The 26,154-nt window shown below is 40.1% G+C and overlaps 1 protein-coding gene across 3 annotated transcripts in view; it reads left to right on the top strand.

Annotated features, from left to right (window-relative positions):
• The first annotated feature begins 477 nt into the window (after window positions 1–477).
• Window positions 478–26,154, top strand: part of waca (WW domain containing adaptor with coiled-coil a) — a 112,082-nt gene continuing 86,405 nt past the window's right edge. Inside the window, exons 1-7 of one of the 3 annotated variants that reach the window (XM_078537850.1) lie at window positions 493–722; window positions 995–1,028; window positions 1,775–1,964; window positions 5,198–5,304; window positions 8,618–8,733; window positions 8,820–8,935; window positions 10,021–10,329. In XM_078537850.1, coding sequence (XP_078393976.1) covers window positions 682–722; window positions 995–1,028; window positions 1,775–1,964; window positions 5,198–5,304; window positions 8,618–8,733; window positions 8,820–8,935; window positions 10,021–10,329 — 913 coding nt within the window. In that variant the 5' untranslated portion in view covers window positions 493–681. Of the gene's footprint in view, window positions 723–994; window positions 1,029–1,774; window positions 1,965–5,197; window positions 5,305–8,617; window positions 8,734–8,819; window positions 8,936–10,020; window positions 10,330–26,154 lie in introns of all 3 variants that reach the window. The other 2 variants (XM_078537857.1, XM_078537862.1) reach the window with 2 other exon arrangements.

The following is a 26,154-nucleotide window of genomic DNA, read 5'->3' as shown; positions in this document are numbered from 1 at the left end:
TCCGCAGGCCTGAGCGGCCATGAATGTCCCTGGTACAATCCATACACCTATCATACCCATTGTAGCAATATCCCATTCTCACTCAGTCTCTGTATTTACCCTTCATTTGTATATATGTGTGTGTATTTTCTCTCTCTCTCTTTACATCGGCCCTTTAAATTTGATGACTATTTAGAAATCAGCAACCTCTCCTCCTCCAGCGATGAAATCCTGTCTTTTAGACAGACGTCACGGCCGCGACCCGATCACGTGACCAGCCTCCCAGCATGCAATTTAAAATTAACGGAAAAAAACCCAAACGTTCAGTAAATTAGGACCGGAAGTTGCGATACGAATTAAACGTTAATTTCTTTTTCCCGGCCGTCGACCTCGACTGTTTGTTTTCCCTCTTTTTCTTGTTGGTGTCCTGGCGTCTGTTGGCCGGAAAGTGCCGAAGGGTTTCCGGAAAGCGCCGATCATTGGCGGGAGGGTCGGCTGTTCCCGATTGCTGACGCGTTACCCGTATGTAGTATGGGCCTCGTCCTCTTCAGTGTTGGCTTGTGTGTGTGAGATGGATCCCGAGAGTTGGTAGTATCTTTACTGGTTAAAAAAAAAGAAGGGCCGGTTTTTGTGAATATTTTTCCCTCCCCTTTAGAAAAAATCTAATTTACCTTTTGATCCACTCCACATACAACAGCATTGATGGTAATGTATGCAAGGAAACAACCGAGACTCAATGATGGGTAAAATGTTCAGGTTTTTTTTCTTGTTATTCTTTAAATCTCCTTTTCCCCCTCTTTCGAATTTCCCTTCTCTTTTGACAATCCGCCATTTTTGTTGTAAACCAAAATAAGTAAAAACTTGAGAAAACGAATTTCCCTCCCCTTTTGGTGACCATTTTACTCTGAAAGATTTTTAAAAAATACATTTTCTGCCGAGTTTTTTGTTTCAAAGTTCAAAAAAAAATGTGTTGCACCACTGCTGATGTGTTCATTTTCTGATTTTTTTTTTGCAGGTGTCACGACAGGAGGGAATCCCAGCCCTATCAGGTATATTTCTCATAGACTGGAACGAATGCCATTTACTTTAACGAAGGCTTGTGCGTCTGAAGCAGGCCTCATCACTCTACAGCTGGATCTTAAGGAGAAGGGGGAATAAAATGATAGTTCGTTTTAAAATCTTCTCCGAAAATACTGTTTAGTGACGTTTAGACATATTTCAATTACTGTGCTTTAGATTTAGTTGGCTTTTATAGTTTCTCTTTAGTTTTGAGTATACGGTGCATATATGTGCATGTAAATAAATTCTAAACTATCGGTGGGCCTAGATGTCCGTGCGTAAACCATTTTTGCCTCTACGTGTTTGAAGACAAAACGACTAAATATCTCTGTCATAAAGACCAAGTGACGCATATGTCTCTTTTTAGACACAGTTGCTTTTGCAATGAATTTATTAAAATTGGTGGAATAGGACAGCGTGTCCTATTTGTAGCTTGCTTATTGTTTATAAGTCTAGTTTTAAATTACTGTATTTGCGAAGGCCAATATCACTTTTTAAAGGAGAACTTCAACCAGTGTTAAGCTGACAGACCAATGAAAAGTAATTCTTGTATAGAAATCTAATCTAACTAATTAGGAGACTGAGTCATGCATAGTTGGACATTTTTGTTTTATGAAGAAGAATCAAACTACGACAATCATGGAATCTATGTATTGGAGACTTGCCCACCGTTGCAGGTAATTGGCTCCTAGTTCAGCTTTGTTGTAATAAACTATTTTATGATATTCTATTTCAGACTCTTAAGTACCCATCAAAGAGTCACACCAGTAGCAGCGATCATCGTCATGACAAATCCAGAGAATCAGGAGATCCATCACCACCCTGCAAAATGCTGCGACGTTCTAACAGCCCTGAAAATAAACATAGTGATAGTACAGGACATAAGAGTAAAACTGTGCACTCACATCGAGCCAGAGAGCGAGACGGTATGTTACTGTGTAGTCAGCATGCAGAAAGTCTCAGTTTTCCATAATTCATTACGTTTTGCTAGTTCTGTTGTGAGAATTATAGCCTTGTAATGTTTATGAAACTTTGCTTATTAGAAGTATTTGTGTATTGCTTCCAGAAGCATTGACCAAATAACCCAATAAAATTGCAAGTAACATTTATGGATCAGTTGCTAAACTTGCCATCTGAAGTACTTAATTGAGTTAGGAAACCCAAATTAACTGCTATAGGTTTGTGTACAGCAATCAATATCAGCCTGTTTTTTTTTTTGAATGCAGCAAATCACTGAAAGTTGTGATGCAGGCCAATAGAGTCATAACAGCATATCAAACTTATTTATAGAGGCATAAAATTGAAAAGTTGAGTAGTAGTGCCAAACTTGAACCTTGACTAGATCACACTTGGAGTGCTATGTTACTATATTTTTAAAAAATAAATGGTATAGAGGCAGTGGAAGGGATACCAGCAAGACTTACAAGGTTGATATAAATACAAGGTCATACTACCTGGGAAAGGATGAACTGGCTGGGCCTCTTTTCTCGAAAAGAGAAAGCTGAAGGGATTACCTAATAGAGGCTTTTAAAACTATTGAAAGGTTTTGATTGAGCAGACACGGTATTATTGCTTGGGGGAAGAGCAAAACCAGAGGCTGTCAATATAAGATGGTGATGGATAAATAAGGGAATGCGAAGAAACTCTTTTACCCAGAGTGGTGAGAATGAACCCCGCTACCACGAGGTCGAGGCAAGTTATGTTGATGTATTTAGAGGGAGGCATGTTCAGCATATGAAGGAGGAGGAGATAGAACGTTACGATTATAGAGTTAATTAGGAAGGATGGGAAGAGCTGCAAGTGGAGCATGAACCTGTTTCTATGCTGTATATTCGATATGATTCCATGTACTTTAAAAATGAGGCAAAGTGCAATTGGAGAAAGATGCATACTGCATCAAATTTTCCACTAACAGTATTGTTACAAACATAATAGGACCTTCAAGAGCATTAGTACAGCTGGACTAAAGGTGTACCTTATCACGCAGTCTTGTAGAACTGAAGCATGATTTAAGTTTCATTCATATAACAATATTAGTTCTAGCTACAGAGCTTTTGAACATTATTAAAAAAAATCATTGAATGGTATGTTGTATTTGTAAACATTTGATAGTCCCCAATTTTCATGCCCATTTTCTTAACTCTTATGTGGGTTATATTGGTTGGGCTACTGATTTTACTATAGTTAGTGTTTATTGTCCATTTGATTGATGGATCAGATTTTCAAGTATTCATGTTTGTGTGCACATAATTGAACCTATTAACACTAACCTATAGTGAACTAAATTAGCAATTATTCTAGTGTTCCTTAGTGTTCGCAGCCTGAATTTTCCAGCAGAGAACTGAAATATATGGTGGTAGGTTTTGGAACAGAGGTACTTTCTACTATTCCACTCATGGAAAAAGCAGAGATTTTGACACTATATTTGTAGCAAGATTCCTGAGATTAAGGCAAACATTTGATGCAACATTTGGAATGGTGCTATTCCTGTATTAAGGGGAACAAAAAGATACCCATGGATCTTTCCTTCCACAAAGATACTGACCCCTGATGGAAGAAAATACGACAATGGTTTTGAGGATCTCTTTTGTGTTGTACTAAAATGAAGAGTTTTTTTGTGTAGACAAACAATAGATCAGTTGGTTCTGTAATCAGCAGATGTTACTGGTCAACAGAAGGAATCATTTTGACTTGCATCAGGAGCAAAGTTGCCCTCTGAATTTGTCATGCTTTTAATGACTGACCTTAGCTGTATACACAGGTCATATTTCAGAAATGGACAAACTTAAAGTGTGTTGCCACTCTCAGCAAATTATTAGTATTTGGATTGAATTGTGTCTTATGCTGACATGTCGTAATAGTTCATACTGAATCACGTTTTGAAGTGCACTGACTGTTGTAGGCTAATGTGGCAACTATTCAGCATTGCTAACTGTCCACAGATGACTCTTAATTCAGTTTGGTGCCGAAGTAATTTTTTCTTGTGATATTACTTCAGGACGTTTTTTTTTCTGGACACTGGGAGAGCACCCTCTTCATGAGGCTATTTAATGTACATGAGAACACTAAAACAAGCAGATGGGACATGGGTCTGAAGTTGCCTCTGAAAGACACTCAGAATTGCACTGGATGCCTACATTGAGTTCAAACCTATAAATTTGTGCTCCAGAACTAAGGTTGATAACTAAGCAAAGGCTGTGTATGAGGGTTCTAGCTCATCTCTTCTGTTCACAGCTTGTCCCAGCCAGTCTGCTTTTGCACCTTCTGTTGAAAATCAAAATATTGAATGTTTCAATGTTTAATTTCTCATTATTCCAAGTTTGCAGTATTCTTCCTCATGATCACTTGTGTTTCCCATGCCGCATTGGCTGCCCTTCATGCCGTCCAGGTATCTGAAAATAAATCTTCTGTTTGCTGCAGTCACTTAGTTGATTTGCTGGAACACAGAAATCTTTTTTATCTTAGAGCAGTATTTCTGAGCCCCGGATGTCTGTTGGGAGAGTTGTATTCAGCCCAGCATTGATTTTGTGCTCTGTAAATGTCCATGTTGTAGTAAATAACTTCATACCAAATTCTCAAGTTTGTTTTGTCATTGTATTTTATCCCACAACTTCCTAGTTAATTTAAGTTATTCCTTTTCAAGTTAATTTCATTTTAAATAAGTGAATTATTGGAGTTACTCAACAAAAAGGCAAGCTTTACCTCAGTGCAAAGTGGTTCATTGAGAGAGACTCAGTTGTTCTAAACTTATGGGTAGGGAACATAGTCAGGGCAGTCCAGTTGGCCATAAAGCTGTTGATTTAGGGGAAGGGAAAGATCAGGCAAGGTTTTTGTTCTTGATTGCTATCCAGTAAACCCAGCTGGAAATGTGTATGTTTGGAAATCATCTTAAGCAGCCTCACATTACTAGCTTCTTGAATGAATTGGCATTTGGGCATTTTATTGGTGGATGCTTACTGTCCTTGAAAGCAGACTCCAGAAAGGAAACAATGCCTTTTTGGATGTGATGGATGGTGAGAAATTGGTGAAAGACCGACATTTAAGCTTTGTTAAAACAAACTTTTGTTTGTAGACTGTTAACTTTTTTTAAAAAAAAATAGTTGGCTCAGGTTAATTTGCTATGTTCATATATGTAATAAATGTACTGTATTTGTTTCAGGGACCAGCTATTCTCCACAGGAGAATTCACATAATAACAGTACCCACCATAGCTCAAATTCACATTCTTCTAATCCTAGTAACAATCCAAGTAAAACTTCAGATGCAGTAAGTATTTTTTTTTGCAATTCCTTCCTAAAGTGTCAGATATTTCCTTTAGGTAATAGGAGTTTTACATTTCGACCTTTTCAAACTCTTATTCAAACAGCCTGGCAACTGGAGCATGTCTCAAACAACTGGAAATTTACCTCCTTTATTTTATATCCATGCAGAGTGATCTAGTTTATGCCTTGAGCAATTAACTTTGAATGCCATAAATTGCAACTGGAATTGACATTTCTTAAAGTGGAAACTGGATTTTAGGCTAAAATTACGAATCAACATATTTACAATCCGATATAGAGAAGTAAAGGCATTAAACTTGCTACAAAATACAGGACAGCTTTTAGTTTAAAAGAAACATCAGTACAGTGCAGCGTAATTTTATCAGATCTCCCCCAGCATTTGAGAGTGTTTCTTGAAGCTAAATCAATTCTAGGTATTAATTGCCTCAGGTATACACTTAGACTTGAAATTTGCAAGTTGGATCCTTGTCAAGTGCAGAATCTGAGAAATCCAACCAGAATGAAGTTCTTGACTTATAATTTACTTCCTAAAGAACAAAAGCAATTTTGTTCAATGTAGAAACCTTGGATTCTACAATTAATATGGTGTATCAGTAACACATTGGGGTTACTTTTTTGTGGAATCAGAAGTGACCAGGTGTGGCCATTTTAGACCATGAGGGCAATTGGAAATTGCCTTCCTTTCTTAGATCAATTTGCAAAAGCTACAACGTTTCCAGGCAAACATAGTTGGTATATTGATGTCCCAGGGACCACACTATATGAAAACATATTGTTGCTACTGGACAGCTAATTTAAATGGAGTGCTCCATAAATGAACACTCCATTTTTAATGTAAAAATTATCTATCTGATCTAATTTCACAGGAGGAATAAAGCAAACTAAATCCTCTTTGGGTAAGGGAAGGACAATTGTCTTTTTAAATATTGAAATTTTGCCTCTCTTTCGATGTGCATTACTTTAAATTCAAATCACAACTTTCCTAATGTGACCAAAAGTGTTGAAGTTTTAGCGTAAACTAAACAGATGTTTTAATTTTCATGTATTGTCTTAGAAATTTTTATTTCCCTTCTGAGGAGTGCTCTCAGTTCATAATTTTGTGCTATATGTCGTAGTTCAGATTGCCAGATTAATTTTTTAAGTATTCTTTGGAATGTGGGCTTTGCTGGCAAGGCCAGCATTTGTTGCCCATTACTAATTGCCCATGAACTGAGAGGCTTAAGGCCATTTAGAGGGCGGTTGAATGTCAACCACGTGGCTGAGAGTCTGGAGTTCCACGTAGGCCAGCCCAGGTAAGGATGCCAGGTTTCCTTTATGAAAGGACATTAGCGAATCAGATGGGTTTTTGTGACAATCGATAATAGTTTTATGGTCACCATTACTGAGACTAGCTTTATATTCCACATTTATTCATTGTATTTAAATTCCACCAGCTGCCATGGTGCAATTTGCACCCATGTCCCCAGAGCATTAACTTGAGTCTCTGGATTCCTTGTTGAGTGGTTTTACCACTTTGCCACTATTTCTCCCTAAATATGGAATTCACAATTGGATTGATAAATGAGTGTTAGTTATTGAATGATTCTTGTATTGTGCAGCAAATTACACCACATTAAATCTTTTTAGTCGACTGCTCATGTATTTTAAACTGCAACATATCCAAATTATTACAGGTAGCATCAACAGAAGTCAATTTCATGAAATGCATGATGGAAAGTACTTTTGTGCTGCTCGTTCAAATCACAAACTTTATATGCTGTCAGTGAGGTGCTGTGTGTGAATCTAGGCAGATGCGCATAGGACAGTCAAGTTTACTATCTGCTTCTAGACCAATATAAGAGTATCATGTTACATGGTAGTATTTCTGGAGTAGTTTGGTTTGCTGGTACTTCAAATCAGGGAATTGTATGGTGGGAAGAGATGAAAAAAATTATGTATTTAAAACCTCTAACTTTTTTGGGTTTTTAAAAAAAAATGTAGAAATTCCTTGCAGGACTGGTGTTGTAGTCTGGTTCATATCTCCATGAAAAAGTTAGAATATTTTTGTTTCCAATCATTGAGGACAAATGTGCATTAATTTTTAAGACTTCCCGCCCAACATGTATTGTGTTTTTATTGCAATTTGGTGATTCTCAGGAATAATTCAAGTTATTAACCTCTTTTGCCCCACTGTGTCTGCACCAACATCTACCCCCACAACCCCTCTTCCATCTTTTGTTAATTTCAGACAGTTTCCTGATAAATGTATTTCTGTGCCGTATTGGCTGAGGCATGGCTGCTATATATTGAAAACATAAATGAATGTTTACATATTAGTTTAAAATGTAAAAATGGACTGTGAACCATATGGCAATAAATTTGGGATATGAAAGGAGGACCTTCTTTCCTCTCGAGCATTACCTAGAGTGCTTCACCAATAAAGAAGTATTTTCAATTGTTATGATTTATGGAGCCATGCTGCAATCATTTTATGCACAGGATCATCCCGCAACCAGTCGTAATTGGAATGGTTAAGCTTTTTAGAGACATGACATGATACTGAGCAGTTCTTTGAATAGTCCAAATGGCATCTTAAACTGGCGCACAGATTAGTATATTTTTTGAAGGTTCCTTGAATGTGCAGCATTTTCTGAATATCACGCAATGTGGCAATCTGGATTACGTGCTCAAGTCCTGAGCTCTCCGATATTAACTGAGTTGAGTGTTACCAACTGAGCCAAGATGGCATAACTGCTGTCTGAGGCACTTGCTGCAGCACTTGTTTTTTTTAAAAATTAATTCATGAGATGCGGGCATCGCTGGCTAGTCCAGCATTTATTGCCCATCCCTGATTGCCTTTGAAAAGATGGTGGTGAGTTGCCGCCTTGAACTGCTGCAGTCCATGGTGCGACTCTGTTTACTTTCTGCGTAGCAGTACTAGGTATGATCAGAAGCTTTTCTATAAAACATAAAGCTGTTTTGGCTGTGCAAAAATGTAGTTTAAGTTGTAATTTGTTACATGCATAGATGTGCAGTCTTGGATGATGGGTATGTTTATTTTATCGTTGTGCAAAGTATTATGCAATCTGCAGTTAGTGAATCGGGTAATGAAATGACAAACCTATTTACCCATAATTTCAGCATGCTAGAAGTTCATCGTAACTTAAAATTGAGGTTGAAAATATTGTCTGTATAAAGTTGGTAGAATAATGGCTTACATGTATTGAGTTGTTGAGTAGTAAATCCAGTCTGAAACTTGTATTATCTACTTTTTTGTGTTTTTGTCTTTTGATTTAACTATTTTTGTCTTAATATAGCCTTTTGAACCAGCTGATGACTGGTCAGAGCACATCAGCTCTTCAGGCAAAAAATACTACTACAACTGCAGGACAGAAGTTTCTCAGTGGGAGAAACCCAAAGAGTGGATTGAAAGGTGCACGTTTAGTTTTTCCAATATTATGTAAAATATACAAGTATTCTAAATGGGTCACAATATCAACGGTTCTTTCATTTGTGCAGAGAACAGAGGCAAAAAGAAGCAAGTAAAGTTGGGGTTGTTAACAGCTTCCCAAGAGATCGAGATTACAGAAGGGAAACCTTGCAAGCAACTGCTGGCAGTGGGTTTACAAGTGGAAGTAAGTAACGGGGCATTTAATAAAGTAACAAACAATTCTTGTTGCTAGATTTTTTTACAGGATTCACATAACATGGCAGGCTTTGCTCAAGTTCGTAGAATTGGAATGCAGTTTAGTATAATCAAATTAGTGAACAATGCTGAACAAATATTTGTAGTGTAATATGAATAAACTGACTTGGTGATCTTGGGTTTATAGTTTTGGTGCACAAATTCTGACATAGTCTTAAGGTTTCTAAATGGGCTGGAGTTGCACAGATGTTGTAATAAGGCTATTTTCCTCATTGTGGCTTGAGAAAAGTAAATAGAACTGAGTGAACTGTTGAAAGAAAAATAGGAATCTTCATGATTTTTTTTTTGTTTCCTTCTCGCTACTGCTATCATTTAAGTACCTCTTCCCTTTACCAAGTCATTTGTGGTCTTGGGGTGAAAGTAACCTGCAAGAGTTGCCAACTTGCCACAGAGCAGCTCCTCGGGAACTGATGACCCTGAATCTTCTTTTATTACATGTTTAAAAGGAATCTGAATTTTTGCATTATTATTCCAAATAATTTGGGATTTAAATAAATGTCCAGGAATAGATTGAAGTGATTTCCTGGTGCCCAGTTCATTATGGGAGATTGAGCTATGTTCAGAATTGGGTTTCTCTCGCATTGGTGCACACCTTTCCAAACCAGGACGTATGTTGAACATTTTTTAAGGTTTATGTTCCAATGCATGCACTGGCCGGTGTTCATGTGTTTGGAAAAATGCTCAGATTCATTATTGCTGTTTATGTCATCCTGATTTAAATGATATAATTTATTTATATGTTATGGAGCTGAAATGGCTGCAACCTTTGCAGCTGTAGAGCACATAAATGTACCTAAACGGATGATGTCACAACAGTGACACCATAAGATACAAGGTCTAATGTATCCTGAGTAGGTGTTTTGATTCTAACAACTCTTGCATTTTAAAACATTAATTATGAACAATTAAGGGGACTGTTAATAAATTAGCCAATAGTGCTCTAATAATCATTCTAATTTCAACATTTCCCCCTTTATTTTTTTTTGCCACATTTCCTTTGTGAATCATGAAAAGTGGAAGACAAGCATTCCAGCGGTGCCGGTAGTATGCTCTCCCAGAATATTTTGTCCCAGACAAACAGACACAATGACAGAGACTACAGACTGCCCAGAACAGAGACTCCTGGTGGAGCTGCCCCAGTGCAGCACCCCGTCAAACCAGTGGTTCTCCCAACTACAAACCCAAGCACTGTTCCTTCTAGTCCTTTTAGTCTACAGCCTGAGCATCAGCCAAAGAAATCCTTTGATGCTAATGGAGCAGCTACTGTACCGAAAGTGCCTACACCCACACCTTCCATCCCCATTCAGAAGACAGAGAAGAAAGGTACGTATGCTGGGGTATATTTGACTTGTTTGAGTTCATGCACGTTTTTAGTTCACTAGTGACACTAAAGCTCATTATTAAACAGTGCTCATGTACTGGTTTGAAAACGCTGAACTGAAACAGTACTAAAAGTAATCACACTTCTAAGTATCTAGACTAATGAATTAGTATAACCCACTACTAGACTTGGATTAGCAGTAAATTAGCAGTAAATTTCTAAAACACTAACTTGGTTTCTGTTCGTCTGGTTGTAGAATTGGGTTAAGATGCCAAGAATGCAAAGCTTTTATGGAAGTGTACATGCATGATTGAAGGCTTCTTTGCCGATGGTGCACTATGTACTAAGTTAATGAAAGAAGGTTAGATAAATTATTACAGTGCTTGGTTTTTGGAAATAGAACTGAAAACCAGGTCCGAATGCTTTACAGCCAATTCATTATTTCTGAAATGTAGTCACTATTGTAATGTAGGAAGATACATAAAGATAATGCTGGGAGAGATTGTGTTAATAAACAGCCTTGATTAATTTTCCAGTTAAATTTGTATTTCAAGTAGGATTATTATGTAGTTATGTTTGTAATACGAATAGGTTAGGAAATGAGTTTAATTATGAGTCGTCTCGAAATTGAGAACATTATTATAACTTCAGACCATGTACTACTGACCTTCATGTACATTAAAGAGGGTGCAAAGAAACTTGTGATTGAATGAACCTTCCTACTTCTGAAGGCTGGGGCTCAGGGCCAGGGTACATGTGTTGCCTTTTCTGCTTATTCAGCTGCATGCAAAAAAGATCATGAACAACAGTAATGATCCTCAGTTCTCTCACTTCTGTATATTCCTTGGGACTGGGTTCCTTGTTGTCAACAGGAAAATTCACTTGAATTTTTTATTTAAAAAAATTCTTTCATCCTGCCTCTCAACAGCTTTGTGCTTCTTTTGAAAAGCAAAGTCATTATTGCAGTGGCTAGACTTCTGACTGGTAAAGAGAGGCTTTAAGTGATATTCATGCTTTGCTACTGCTTGACAATATATAAAGCTAATATCTGGTAACAAACTAGGTTTTAGAGTTGGGGAACATACGATTTGCCATACTTGATTGGCTTGAGATGAGTAAATAAAGAGGGAAGAAGAGCAGCCCCACTGGTATGTTGTACTCTCATCTGGTTATAAATTGATGTGTACTGTGCAAGCAAAGAACACAGTTAGCAATATACTTAAGAATAAGTTGCCTTTGTAAGGGCACATCCTGAGCTTGTTTGATGCTCAAAACGTTCATATAACACATGGCCTATAATTAGAACAAAAAATAGTATAATGATATTTAAGAGCAAGTGCTGATAAAGGAGTGTCGCAGTTTAATCATAAAAACTATTTGATTATTGGCTGCTAGAAGCTAAGTATTTTGAAATTCCATCAATAATTTGCTAAAAATGTTCTCAACATTATGTAGACATTGGAAAAATATCTGTGATTAGTCATAAATGACTCCATGACCACCTGACCCAGAGGGCATAGTGCAACTAACATATTTCTATTTCCTATCTTTTTGTTGGGAAGGGGAAAAAATTGTGCTGTTTCACATTGCAGTGTGAGGCTATGCTATTAATTGTGTCCCAAACCTGAATGACCTCAGTGTGCATATGTAATAAAGCTGTGAAATAAGGTTGAAGGAGGAGTGAATTCTGTTGAATTCACATAATCCTGAACATAGAGGGATATATGTTTGTGTGTTGAATGTTTATGGCTCTCTTTGATACGCAGTGTCGGAAAAAGCATAATTGCTCAGAGTTTGTTGGAATGGGCCATTTCATGGAATGCTCTGTTAGTAAATTTTTTTTATTCGCTCTTCATTTCAAATTTATTTTGTGGCTCAAATTACTCTGTGAGCTGATAATGGCATGACGAGATCAATGGGCATCTGGTGAGCAGTAGCCTATCTCCTTAACCAATGAGCCTTTAAGAGTAGAGAAAAATGGAAACGAGTAAGAAGGAAATAGTGTAAATCAGTGTCAAATTAGAAAGAATAAAGGCAAAGAAAAATTATTAAAAATTAAAAACCTTTTGAGAAGAATTTGCCTGCTGGAATACAATTACATGTTTTCAATTATTCTTTTGGGCCAGAGAGATTGCATGACATTGCAGGAGTGTGCAGCTTGTCACTGGAAGAGTTCTTATGTTGTTAACGAGTGGCTATAACTTTCTGTGGCAAGTTTAGTGTGTGCATTTACTGCAGAACTACAGCAGTTTCTTAAAAGTAAACAGGAGGTTAATGACCAACTGCTGTTTTTGCAAGACTAACATAGAGTGGTGCAAATCGTCCAGCAATTTGTGGAGCTCTCAGCTCATGAGGTTGTGATGCATTAATAATGGTGCACGCATTAAACTCATAGCTTTCCAGCAAATTCTGGACCATTGTGTTGAATTGCCCCAGTGTGACAGCCTGTCTCAGTGGCACAACGATAGTGACAAGGAACAGACATCAAGTCGAAAGGGGGAGCTAAGGAACAGTGACACAAAGCTTAGTTGAAAGAATTTGGTTTTTAGTTTTCCTTAAGATGGAGAGACTGAGAAGTTGAAGCAGAACATTTAAGGCCAAAGAAGGATTTTTAAACAAAGACAATTTTTTCTGATACAATGTATTGCAAGACCACTGTAGGTCAGCAAAGACAAGAGTAAGCAGAACAGGATGAATTTGGCAGAATTTTGTGAGTTGAAGGTGAAATTGGACTAACTTGAGTGTTGGGTTTGCTTTCAAGGCTCCTCTATTTAACAGTTATAAGGCATAAATTATTGCAAGAGTGGATGGCAGAGCTAAATTTCTGGCCATTAGTGTTTCTTTCAAGTTAAACCTTGAGGGTTATGTGACAAATGAGGAGAATGCATTATTCTGTCACCTGTATCTAATGGTGAGTTTACTGTGCATGAAAAATTAAACTTCACTTCAGTTGTTTGTTTTACCAATGTGCCAATGTGTAAAAAAAATTGGAGTGAACCAATATCTGCTAATCTAATTGGTATTCTGTTGTGTACATGATTATCTCCTTTCAGCTGCTTGATTAAATTATAATTTAAGACAAAATGTATAGAAATTTTTTTCACTAAAAGCAAATTTTTAGGCAATGTTTGTTTCCACAATGTTTTGAGGTGTCAACACAGGGCTACTTGCATGCCAAACAGCGGAAGCAGCATGTGATAGAACTAAGTGATCCCACAAACTACGGGTCAGATCTTAATCTGCAATCCTGCAGTTGTGTGTGAATGATGGTGGACATTTAAATGACTAACCAGAGGTGGAGGCTCCTCAAATATTCCCATCCTCAATTATGGGGGAGTCCAGCACATCAGTGCAAAAGACAAGGCTGAAGCAGTTGCAACCACCGTTGGCCAAAAGTGCTGAGTGCATCATCTATCTTGGCCTCCTGAGGTCCCCAGCATCACAGATGCCAGTTTTCAGCAGAGAGTGACTGCATTTGACACCAAGTCAGCATTTGACTGAGTGCAGCGTCAAGGAACCCTAGCAAGGCTGGAGTCGATGAGATTTGGGGAAAACTCCACTGGTTGGAGTCATGCCTAGCAGAAAGGAAGATAGCTATGGTTGTTCAAAGTTAATGATCTCAGTCCCAGGACATGACTGCAGGAGTTCCTCGGAGTCTTTTCATGGACCCAACCATCTTCAGCTGCTCTTCAATGACCTTCCTTCCATCATAATGTCAGAAGTGGGAATGTTGGCTGATGATTGCACAATGTTCAGTACCGCTCCTTGGATACCAAAGTAGCTGGTGCCTGCGTGCAGCTTCAAAAACACTGAAGAAGCGCGACACCAGGACAAAGCAGCCTGCTTGATTGGCACCGCATCCACCACCTTCAACATTGACTCCCTCCACCAGTGATCCACAATGGCATCACTGTGTACGATATATACAGGATGCACTGCAGCAACTCACCAGGGCTCCTTTTGACAGCACCTTCCAAACCTACGAGCTCTACCACCGACATGGACAAATGCAGCAGATGCATGGGATCACCACCAAGCTTTCCTCCAAGCCACACACCATCCTGATTTGGAACTATATTGTTGTTTCTTTACTGTTAAGGAGGAAGTTCCAGGATTTTGACCCAAGAGTACGATAGATGTAGCTTCTTCAGTGTTGTAAGAGCTGCACTCATCCAGGCAAGTATTCCATCACATCCCTGACTTGTGCCTTGTCTATGGTGGACTGGCTTTGGGGAGTCAGGAAGTGAGTTACTCGCCGCAGCATTCCTAGCCTCTGACCTGCTCTTGTAGCCACAGTATTTATATAGCTAGTCCAGTTCAGTTTCTGGTGAATGGTAGCCCCCAGGTTGTTAGTGGGGAATTCAGTGATGGTAATGCCATTGAACATCAAGGGGCGATGGTTGGATTCTCTCTTGTTGGAGGTCGTCATTGCCTGACACTTGTGTGGTGCAGATGTTACTTGCCACTTGTTAGCCCAAGCTTGGATGTTGTCCACATCTTGCTGCGTTTGGACATGGACTGCTTCAGTATCTGAGGAGTCGCGAATGGTGTAGAACATTGTGCAAATGTCAGCGAGCATCTCCACTTCTGACCTTTGATGGAAGGAAGGTCATTGATGAAGCAACTGAAAATGGTTGGGCCGAGGACACTTCCCTGAGGAATTCCTGCAGTGATGCCCTGGAGCTGAGATGACTGGCCTCCAACAACCACAGCCATCTTCCTTTGTGCTAGGTATGACTCCAACCAGTGGAGAGTTTTCCCCCTGATTCCCATTGACTTCAGTTTTGCTAGGGCTCCTTGATACCACACTCTGTCAAATGCTGCTTTGATGTCAAGGGCAGACACTCTCGCCTCACCTCGGGAGTTCATCTCTTTTGTCCATAGTTGAACCAAGGCTGTAATAAGGTCAGAAGCTGAGTGGCCCTGATGGAACCCAAACTGGGCATCAGTGAGCAAGTTATTGCGAAGCAAGTGCCGCTTGATAGCACGGTTGATGACCCCTTCCAGTACTTTACTGGTGATCGAGAATAGATTGATGGGGCGGTAATTGGCCAGGTTGGATTTGTCCTGCTTTTTGGGTACAGGACGTACCTGGGCAATTTTCCACATAGCCGGGTAGATTCCAGTGTTGCAGCTGTACTGGAACAGCTTGGCTAGGGGCGCGTCAAGTTCTGGAGCAGAAGTCTTCAGTCCTATTGCTGGAATGTTGTCAGGGCCCATAGCCTTTGCAGTGTCCAGTGCCTTCAGTTTCTTGATATCACCTGGAGTGAATCGAATTGGCAGAAGACTGGCATCTGCGATGTTGGGGACCTCCAGAGAAGGCTGAGATGGATCATCCACTCGGCACTTCTGGATGAAGATTGTTGCAAATGCTTTAGCCCTATCTTTTGCACTGTTGTGCGGGCTCCTCCATCACTGAGGATGGGGATATTTGTGGAGCCACCTCCTCCAGTTAATTGTTTAATTGTCCACCACCATTCACGGCTGGATATGGCAAGACTGCAGAGCTTAGATCTGATCCATTGGTTGTGGGATCGCTTAGCTCTCTTTCACTTGCAGCTTATGATGTTTGGCACACAAGTGGTCCTGTGTTATAGCTTCACCAGGTTGACACCTCGTTTTTAGGTATGCCTGGTGCTGCTTCTGTCATGCCCTCCTGCACTCTTCATTGAACCAGGTTGATCCCCTGGCTTGATAGTAATGGTAGAGTTGGGGATATGCCGGGCCAGTAGGTTACAGATTATGTTCAAGTACAATGCTGCTGCTGCTGATGGCCCATAATGCCTCATGGATGCCCAGTCTTGAGTTCTAGATTTTGCCAAGTTAATCCCATTTGGCACGATGGTCGTGCCACACCACGTGATGGAATGTATCCCCAATGTGAAGATGGACCTTAGCCTCCACAAGGACTGTGTGGTGGTCACTTCTACCAATGGTGTCATGGACAGATGCATCTGAGGCAAGCAGTTTGGTGAGGATGAGGTCAAGTATGGTTTTCCCTCTTGTTGGTTCCCTCACCACCTGCTGCAGACCCAGTCTAGCAGCTATGTCCTTTAGGGCTTGACCTGTAGTGGTGCTCGATGTGATACTTTCCCTTTCAGAAACATACTGCCACAACAAATCACCTTCCTCTTCATCCTATTGAGTTGGGTATTCTGCATGTGTTTTTGTATGATCTGATGACAGTTTGTGCACCCATAGCACCCCATGATTTGATAATGAAACTACACAAAACATCAAGTGGGGCAGCACACATATTTCCACTCTTTTTGTGTAGGATTTTTTCTCCAACCATCCATCAATTCCACTCGGTGTGGACATGATTCTTGAAAGGCTTGTTGAGGCACACATCCAAAGGTTGAACTACAGACAGTGAACCCCCTGGTATAACTGGAATGTGGGTGGTATTTCTTCATAGATGCCTCTTGATCTCTTCGTGGGATCTGAACATGCCCCAGAATAATAAACAGCATTCTTTATTTTGGCTACCGGGACACATTTTCCACACATTGATCCCCAACTTTACTCCATCCTAATACATCCATCCGTTGTCATGGACATGCACAAAACCTTCAGCTGAGAACTTGATTTTTGTCATGGTTTGACATTTGAAAATTACCAGAGGCTTTAGTGTCATTCTGTCAGTCATGTACCACTTTCTGTGGGACAGTTCATTTGCTGTGCATTCAACTCGTTGCCGATGTGACATAATGGGTACTTGTTTTTTTGCCAGATAAATTGCTGGAGACTTGTCATTTTGGCATTGAGGTCTTTGGTAGTCTCTGAGTAATGGACTTCGGCCACAAAACTGGACATTTTCATTCCATAATGTGGCTACACCAACTAGCTGTTGCTCTGAAATCTTTAGTGAACTCTGGATTTGATTTGGTCCATTTAGGTGCGTGGATACACCTTGTATTTCTGGTGGTGATGAAATCCTTCTAATGATTTTCGAGGACCCATTCTGGTACATGCTTCTCAGGACCAGATTCGTGGCTGGCCTATCTTACCATGGCACATTTGGTCCTGGGCATCTTCTTCAGGACAGATTCCTTCTTCCATTTTGTCACTAACACAGAATTCCCTCGCTGCAGCACAGTAATTTGACAAGTTATGAAATATTAGACTTTTAGCTTGAAACCTGCTTCATACTTTTTAGTTTTGTTGGAAGACTCATTACTGTCTTGAACTCTTGTAAGTGTTCGCAACACAGCCTGTATCGCCTGCCTGATTCTTTGCAGCCAGTTATTAGTTAAGCACAACGTGCATTTGTTGGGTGTAAAATTGAGACTGACGAGTAAGAACATGTCGTGATTGGAAAGGGGGGTTTAATTATACTCAGTATATGCAAAAACGTGATTTTTGGGCTGGAAAAATGGGGTCATCTTACATACTGCGGTCCATGGTATTCTGCAAATAATATTGCGCTCTACAGATATGAACATATGTTTACAACTTGGGAGAAAACAGTTCTCAGTTAGACTTTCATATTCTCTGACGATAAATAAGCCACAAGGCCAGATTTTCGACAAAATTTGCGTTTCTTTTCCTAGGCCTGTTTTTTTTCACATGCAGAGCTTTAGGTAGTTTTTTCTAGAGAGATAAGTTTTAATTTTTTCCAAGTCATTGGCGAAAGAATAACTAGAAATCTTGTTTTTAAACAAATATGGTTGCAATAAAGATATTAATTTGACAATGTTTTGTCTGCCTTTCTAGTCTATAATGTAACTACAGATTGCTCTGATCCAGTGTTAATTGGTTTACATTTCTGTTAATATAAGACTATCTTCCAATTTGTTATGCAGTGTATTGGGAGAGCCACTTTAAATTACAAAGACTACTATTGTGCAATCGCACTCCCTTTGTTAGCAATTAAAAATTATTTTAAAATAGAGAAAGTGGACATTAATGCAATTGCTTCTTCTGTGCCTGAAACTGGCCATCAGTTTACATACTTATACTCCTGAATAAATAACTTAAGTTTTTAGTGTATTGCACATTTTTTCAGTGAATATTTTGCACCAAGGAACTTGTTCTCTGAAAAAATAAGATGTACAAAATCATCATCATTCTTCAATTGCCCTCAGCACTGAGAAGAAGGTGCACCATGAGGACAACTTGGGATGGCAAGCAACACGCATATCCTGAGTGTTTTATTTTCAAGAATGAAGGACGATGTTGAGGCAAATTGTTTTCATATTGCAGATGTTTAGATAGGAAAGCCCTAACAGAAATAATGGTGAAAACCGATTTCATAATAGCTTTTTAAAAGTTAAGTGAATAAATATTTTGGGGAAAAAGCTAAGTGTGGGGGAAGCAGCAAAGGGTAAACTCATGCAAGCATCATGGGCCAAATAATTTCCTTTTGTACATAAAACTCAGTGATTGTGATTCTTCAGATTATTCTAGCAATACTTTGGAATTGGAACAAATACTTAAAGTGCAAAGGGAAGGAAGAACATCAGAACAAGTATTCTTATACAGTATCATTGCACTTCTTTCCAATTTGCTGAACATTAATTGTCCTAATATTTTTCATTCATTCATGGGATGTGGGTGTTGTTGGTAAGCGCAGCATTTATTCCCCATTCCTAATTGCCCTTACGGTGGAGCTGCATTACCTGTGGTGAGGGTACTCCCAGTGCGACTATGAAGACATGACAATGTAGTTCCAAGTTGTTGTGTTTTGGGGAACTTGCAGTTGGTGTTTCCATGCATCTGCTGCCTTTGCTTTTAAAGGTCGTATAGGTCAAGTTTGGAAGTTGCTGCTGTGCATTTTGTACATGATATACACTGTAGCCACAGTGCGCTGGTCGTAGATGGAGTGCCCATGGAGTGGGTTGCTTTGCTTTTGAATTGTGTTGAGTTCATTGAGATGTTGGTGCTGCACCCCAGGAAACTTGCAGTATTCCACCACCAGTGTGACCAACCATCCCAGATTTCCTGGTACCGCCCCATATCTGAGGTGCTCGCTCCATGTGCTCGCTTGTCTTCACCTGCACTTGTTTGTCCTGTATTCTCCATCACATTTCGTGCATGTGCACTGCGCTCTCCTCATGGCTCACTCCCACACTACCACACACTTGCCACTTGGCTCGGATATCAAAATGTCCCTTAATTTACTGCCCAAGAGTTGGCCATCCTATCCATGACCTCCCTGACTTACTCTGTCAATGGTGGACAGGCTTTGGGGAGTCAAGAAATGCATTATCCACTGCAGAATTCCCAACCTATTCATTTGGGTGGTGCAGTTAAGTTTCTTGTCAATGGTGTCATCATCCAGGGTATTGATGCTGGGGGATTTGACAATAGTAATGCTGTTGCATGTCAAGGGGAGGTGATTAGGTAAACTCTAATTGGGGGTGGTCAATTAGATTTTTGGTTGTAAATTGGTATCTCAGCACCATATGCCTGAAGGGTTGTGTTGGAACGGTTGCAAAGACATTAAGATTGTGATATTTGATAAAGAGCAGAAAATTTAGAGCTGGTTTTGAGAGAAGTTTGGGGAATAAGCTTTTTGGCTTTTAAGTTAAGTGAACCATTTTCAATTAATCTGAGAAAATACTGAGAAGGAATCTCTTATTTGCAAATTGATAATTGGATAAGATGGCCTTTTAGTCTGTAAACTGGCTACCGTTTGAAGTATTTGCAAAGTAGAGAATGAAAAGTTTGTGAATGAAAAATGAGCTAGTGTGAGAACTTGAGTTTGATGCTTGAGAATCGTGATTTTAGACACATTAGACATTCTGACATCTAGCCAGATCAAGTGAAATGTTCCATAGTATTTTCACCAAATTTCAAGAAGTGTGGCATCAATCTTCAATTTTTTTTATATATAATTCATTGGATGTGGGTGTCACTGGTTAGGCCATCCCTAATCCCTTGTTCAGAGGGCATTTAAGAGCCAACCACATAGCTGTGGGTCTGGAGTCACGTAAGGACAGCAGATTTGCTTCCCTGAAGGACACTAGTGAACCAGGTGGGTTTTTACAACAATCGACAATGTTTCATAGACTTTTAATTCTAGATTTTTATTGAATTCAAATTCCACCATCTGCCGTGGCAGGATTCGAACCCAGGTCATTATCCTGGGTTATCTGGATTACTGGTCCAGTGACAATACCACTTTGCCATCGCCTCCCCTGTGTCAATTTGGACCCTACCTATCCCTAGCTCTTAAAATTTCCCCCCTCATTACTATTGTTTGTCTTGCAAATGTGGGATTTTGTTCAGCTTTTTATACAAGTTTGATCATTTTGAATTTGTGGCATCCAGTTGAGGTGAGAGTGTTGTTTAGATAAGATAGTGTCTGTTCATTCTTCAGTGCTTGACAACTGAATTCTATTCAGGAATGTAAAATGGAAACTTTTGATGACTGCCAGAAATTTTAGAACCTGGTGGCCTTGGCAGGCATTGGTATGGGTACGGTTTGTGTATATTATTTCTGAGCAAGATAATTGCCCATTCCTTGCCGATGGCTTTGTTGGGGGGTGGGGGGTGCGGTTAGTGTATTGTAGTAGAATTTTTGTTTTATTTTTTCATGGAATGTGTGTGTTGCAGGCTAGGCCAGCATTTTTACTGCCTATCCCCAATTGACATTAGGTGGTGGTGAGCCACCGCCTTGAACGATTGCAGCCCAGTGGTGCCGCTGCACCAACAGTGCCATTAGGCAGGGAGTTCCAAGATTATGACTCCGTGACGGTGAAGGAATGGTGATATAGTTCCTAGTCAGGATGTTGTGTGGCTCGGAGGGGAACTTGCAGGTCTTGGTGTTCCCATGCATCTGTTGCCCTTATCCATCCAGATTGTAGAGGTCGCGGGTTTGGAAGGCACTATCGAATGAGCCTTAGTAGCTGCAATGCATCTTGCAGATGCTAAACACTGGTACCACTGTGTGTCAGTGATGGAGGAAGTGGATGTTGAAGGCGGTGGATGGGATACTAATGAAGCGGGCTGTTTTGCTGGAGTTGGTTGTTGCCTGGCACTTCTCAGTAGAAGCCTGAATCTTATCCAGGTCTTGCTGCATTTGGGCACAGTATCTGAGTGAATGTTGTGAAGTCATCAGGGAACAATCCCCACTTCTGATCTTATATTGCGGGGAAGGTTATTGAAGCAGCTAAAGAAGGTTGGGCCTAGGCACTACCCTGAGGAATTCCTGCAGTGATGTCCTGGGTCTGAGATGATAGATCTCTTAATGCCCACAACCATCTTGCTTTGTGATTCCCTGTGACTCCAGTTTGATTCCACACTTGCTCAAATGCTGCCTTGATGTCAAGTGCAGTCATTCTCGCCTCACCTCAGGGGCTTAGTTCTTTTTTCCATGTTTGGGCTAAGGCTGTAATGAGGTCAGGAGCTGAGTGGCTCTGGAGGAACTCAAAATTGAGTGCCAATGAGTAGGTTGTTGCTGAGCAAGCGCTGCTTGATCGCACTGTTGGCAAACTCTTCTCATAATTTCTCTGTTGATTAAGAGTAGATTGATGGGGTGGAGATTGGCTGGTTTGGATTTTTTCTGATTTTTGTGGGCAGAACCTACCTGGGCAGTTATCCATAGTGCTGTGTAGATGTCAGTGTTGTAGCTGTTGTGGAACAACTTGGTTACAGCACAGAATGAGACCATTGGCTCTTCGCAAGAGCAACTCACCTAGTATCTCACTCATGCCTTTTTTCCCCCAGCCCTGCAATTTGTTTATTTTCAGGTAATTATCCAGTTCTATTTTGAAAGCTATGATTGAATCTTCCTTCACAACATTCTCAGGCAGTGCATTCCAGATCCTAACCACGTGCTCTGTTTTTTAAAGTTTTTCCTCATTCGCCTTTGGTTCTTTGCCATTCACCTTAATTCTGCCCCCTTTGCTTCTTGACGCTTCCACCTATGGGAACAGTTTTCCCTACCTACTCTGTCCAGACCCTCATGATTTTGAACACCTTTTTGAACTTCTCCTCTCTAACAAGAACAGCTCCAACTTCTACAGGCTATCCACATAACTGAAGTTCCTTATCCCGGAAAGCATCCTCGTGAATATTTTCTGCACTCACTGCCTGCCTTCATATCCTTCCTAATTTGTGCTGCCCAGAATTGGATACAATATTCCAATTGAGGCCCAACCAGTGTTTTATAAAAGTTCAACTTAATGTCCTTGCTTTTGCATTCAATTATTTATTAAATCCAGGATCTTGTAAGCCTTCTTAACCATTTTCTCAACCTGCATTGCCACCTTTAATGATTTGTGTACTGATGCCCCACGTCCCTGTGCTCCTGCACTCACCTTTAGAATTGTATCCATTATTTTATATTGCCTTTCCTCATATTTTCCCCCAAAATGAACTACCTCACTCTGCTGCTGTTTTGCACTTGCCCTTAAATGTCAGCAAACTCCCAAGTTTGATTGCTGATGTGTGCTCAGCTGGTCTCATTTGGGCCAAGAATTGAGGGCTCAACAGGATCCAGTGCCACTCGGCAGAGGAAAGAAGATAAAACCATGTTAGGGTTCCAATTGGTGCAGGATATGACCCACCAACCCCTTCCCATTCCTCCCTGTTCAAATTAGATACTTCTGCCCTGCTCGCTCTTGACTTTGTCCTGTCATATGTTGAAAATCACCAAATATCCTGTGTGGCTTTGACTTTTTTCTGTCCTTGACCTGTGGCCTTGGATATCAGTGTTCTGTGGCGTACTTAATGACACAGTTCTTTCATAATTTTATTCCTTGCTCTCTCACTATGATAAACACATCGCCTGCAATGGATCTCCCCCCCCACCCCCAATTAGAGTTACCTAGCACATGCTAAGATTTCAATCTGTGGCCCCTTTTCAAGACACCTTTAAGCAAGTGGTTAGCTTTCCATTGTATGCTGACACCAGCAACTTTCAGTGATAATTATGGGGGATTTTAATCTACAGATAGACTGTAAAAATCAGATGGGCAAAGCTAGCCTAGATGAGGAATTCATGGAATGTTTTCAGGATATTTTCTTGGAACAGCATGTTCTGGAGCCAACCAGACAGCAGGCTATACTAGACCCAGTACTGTGCAATGAGATGGGAATAATTGGTAACCTCATTGTGAAGGCACCCCTCGGTAGCAACCATCATAATATGATTGAATTTTACATTCAGTTTGAAGGAGAGATGAGTGCTTCCAAGACTAGTATTTTAAACTTAAGTAGGGGCAATTATGAGGCCATGAAAGCAGAGCTTGCTAGAGTGAACTGGTAAATGAGGTTAAGGGATAGGTCCATAGAGATGCAGTGGCAGACTTTTTGAACGACATTTCAGAATGCACAGAATAGATACATTCCAATGAGAAAGTAAACTGATAAGGGGAGAACTCTTTCTTCCCCCCCCTCACCCCCCCAATCTATGGTCAACTGAAATGTTGAAGACAGTATCAAGCTTAAAGAAAAAGCATATAATTGCACAAAGATGGGTAGCAGGTCAGAAGATTGGACAGAATATAAAGAACAGCAAAGAAGGACAAAAAGATTTAAAAGGAGGGAAAAATTCGAGTATGAGAGAGAACCAGCTAGTAATATAAAGATGGATAGCAAGAGTTTTGATAGATATTTAAATAAGAAAAGAGTTAATAAATAGTGTAGAAAGTGAGTCTGGGGAATTAATGGAACTAAGGAGATGGCTGATGAATTGAACAGGCATTTTGCATTGGTTTTCATTATAGAGAATACGAGTAACATCCCAGAAATAGCTGTAAATCAGAAAATGGAAGAGAGGGAGGAACTCGGAAAATTACAGTCACCAGAGAAGTGACATTGAGCAAATTGTTGGAGCTGCATGCTGACAGATCCCCGGGTCCTGATGGACTTCATCCTAGGGTCTTGAAAGAAGTGGTTCGTGAAATAATTGATGCATTGGTTTTAATTTTCCAAATTTCTCCAGATTTGGTCGTGGTTCCATTTGACTGGAAAATTGCAAATGTAACACCTTTATTCAAAAAGGGAAGGAGACAGAAAGCAAGAAACTACAGGCCAGTTAGCTTAACACCTGTCGTAGGGAAAATGGTAGAAGCTATTGTTAAAGATGTTAAAATTCATGGCAATCAGGCAGAAACAACATGGTTTTGTGAAAGTGAAATTATGTTTAACCAACTTAGTGGAGACCTTTGAAGGAGTCACGTGTGCAGTAGATGAAGGGTGTACTGCACTTAGATTTCCAGAAGACATTTGGTAAGGTGCCACATCAAAGGTTATTGTAGAAAATAAAATATCATAGTGTAGGGGTAATATATTGGCATGCACAGAAGATTGTTTCCTGTTAGCAAGCCAGAGGTTTGCCACAAATGGGCCTTATTTTGATGGTTGGGATGCAACAAAAGGTGTTCCATTGGGATCTGTGCTGGAGTCTCAACTTCTTAGAATTTCTATAAATAACTTGGATGGATGAAGGGATGGATTGTACAATTGCTAAGTTTTCTGACAACACCAAGATAGGTCGGAACGAAGTTGTGAAAAGGACGCAAGTGTTAAGTGGTTGGGCAAACACCTGGTAAATGGAGTGTATCGTGGGCAAATGTGAAATTGGCAAGAGGGATAGAAAAGAAGCTTGTTATCTGAATGGTGATAGATTGTAGAGTTCTGAGATTCAGAGGGATCTGGGTGCCCTCGTGCATGAATCACAAAAGGTTAGTATGCAGGTACACCAAGTAAATAGGAAAGCTAATAGAATGTTCGTGATTGTTGCAAGGGGAATTGAATGCAAAATTAAGGAGGTTATGCTTCAGTTGTACAGGACATTGGTGAGACCACATCTGGAGTATTGTGTACAGTACTGGTCTCCTTATTTAAAGATGTACATGCGTTAGAAGCAGTTCTTGTAAAGTTTACTAGATAATACCAGGAATAGGCGGGATGTCTTATGAGGAAAGGTTGGACAGGTCAGGCTTGTATCTACTGGAGTTTAGAGGAGTAAGAGGCTTTAAGATCATGAGGGGTCTTAACAGGGTGGATGTGGACAGGATGTTTCCTCTTGGGAGAATCATGAATGAGGGTGATTGTTTTAAAATAAAGGTAAAGATGAGAAATTTTTCTGAGGGTGAGGGCCTTTGGAACTCTCTTCCTCAAAAGGTTGTGGCAGCAGGATCTTTGAATATTTTTAAAGCAGAGCTCGATAGATTCTTGATTAAGGAGATGAAAGGTTGTCAGGGACAGGCGGGAGGTTGCAATCAGATGAGCCATGATCTTATTGAATGGCATGGCAGGCTTTAAGGGCCGTGTGGCCTTCTCCTGCTCCATGTTTGCATGTTCATCTCGCTAAAATGGTATTTATTTCCTTTAAATCTGCCGTGTTGCATGACTGTCCAGCATTAAGTTTTGGAAAAAAAATAAAACTTTAACCAAATAAAATTGTCAGGACTGAAGGCGTTGGGTTCAACGGTTGCATGAAATTCTGTGAACGAGCTTCTGACCCTATTTCCTTGTCCAACAATTTTCTGAGGCTGCACCTAAACTTGGCCTATCCACCATTGAGCCGAGCTTCAAACCCCTTGTGCAATATATTAACTTAGCTGACCATTGCTACCTGAGTGCTTTCTTCAATGGCTCCTTCATCTGAGTCAGACATTCTTCACATTTTGGAGCTGATTTCTTTAATGCTCTCCTTACAGGTCTGTTGAACACAAACTCCAACTGATGAGAAATTCATCGCCCGCATCCTGTCTTATAGCAAGTTGCTTTCACCCTTAGTGTTGCAGACTTCTAATTTCCTATCCACCAGTGCATTGATGTTTGAAACCTTCATAGATAAAGCCTCCAAGGCCTCGCTTCACCATACCTCTGTAACCTCCTTCAGATTTAAGTTGCATCTGGAATCATCG

Source organism: Cetorhinus maximus, chromosome 3 (genome assembly GCF_964194155.1).
Source record: "Cetorhinus maximus chromosome 3, sCetMax3.hap1.1, whole genome shotgun sequence".
In the NCBI taxonomy this organism is placed as follows: domain Eukaryota; kingdom Metazoa; phylum Chordata; class Chondrichthyes; order Lamniformes; family Cetorhinidae; genus Cetorhinus; species Cetorhinus maximus.
Note: the sequence above shows the minus strand (reverse complement) of the source record. Positions and strands in the feature narration are given on the sequence as shown.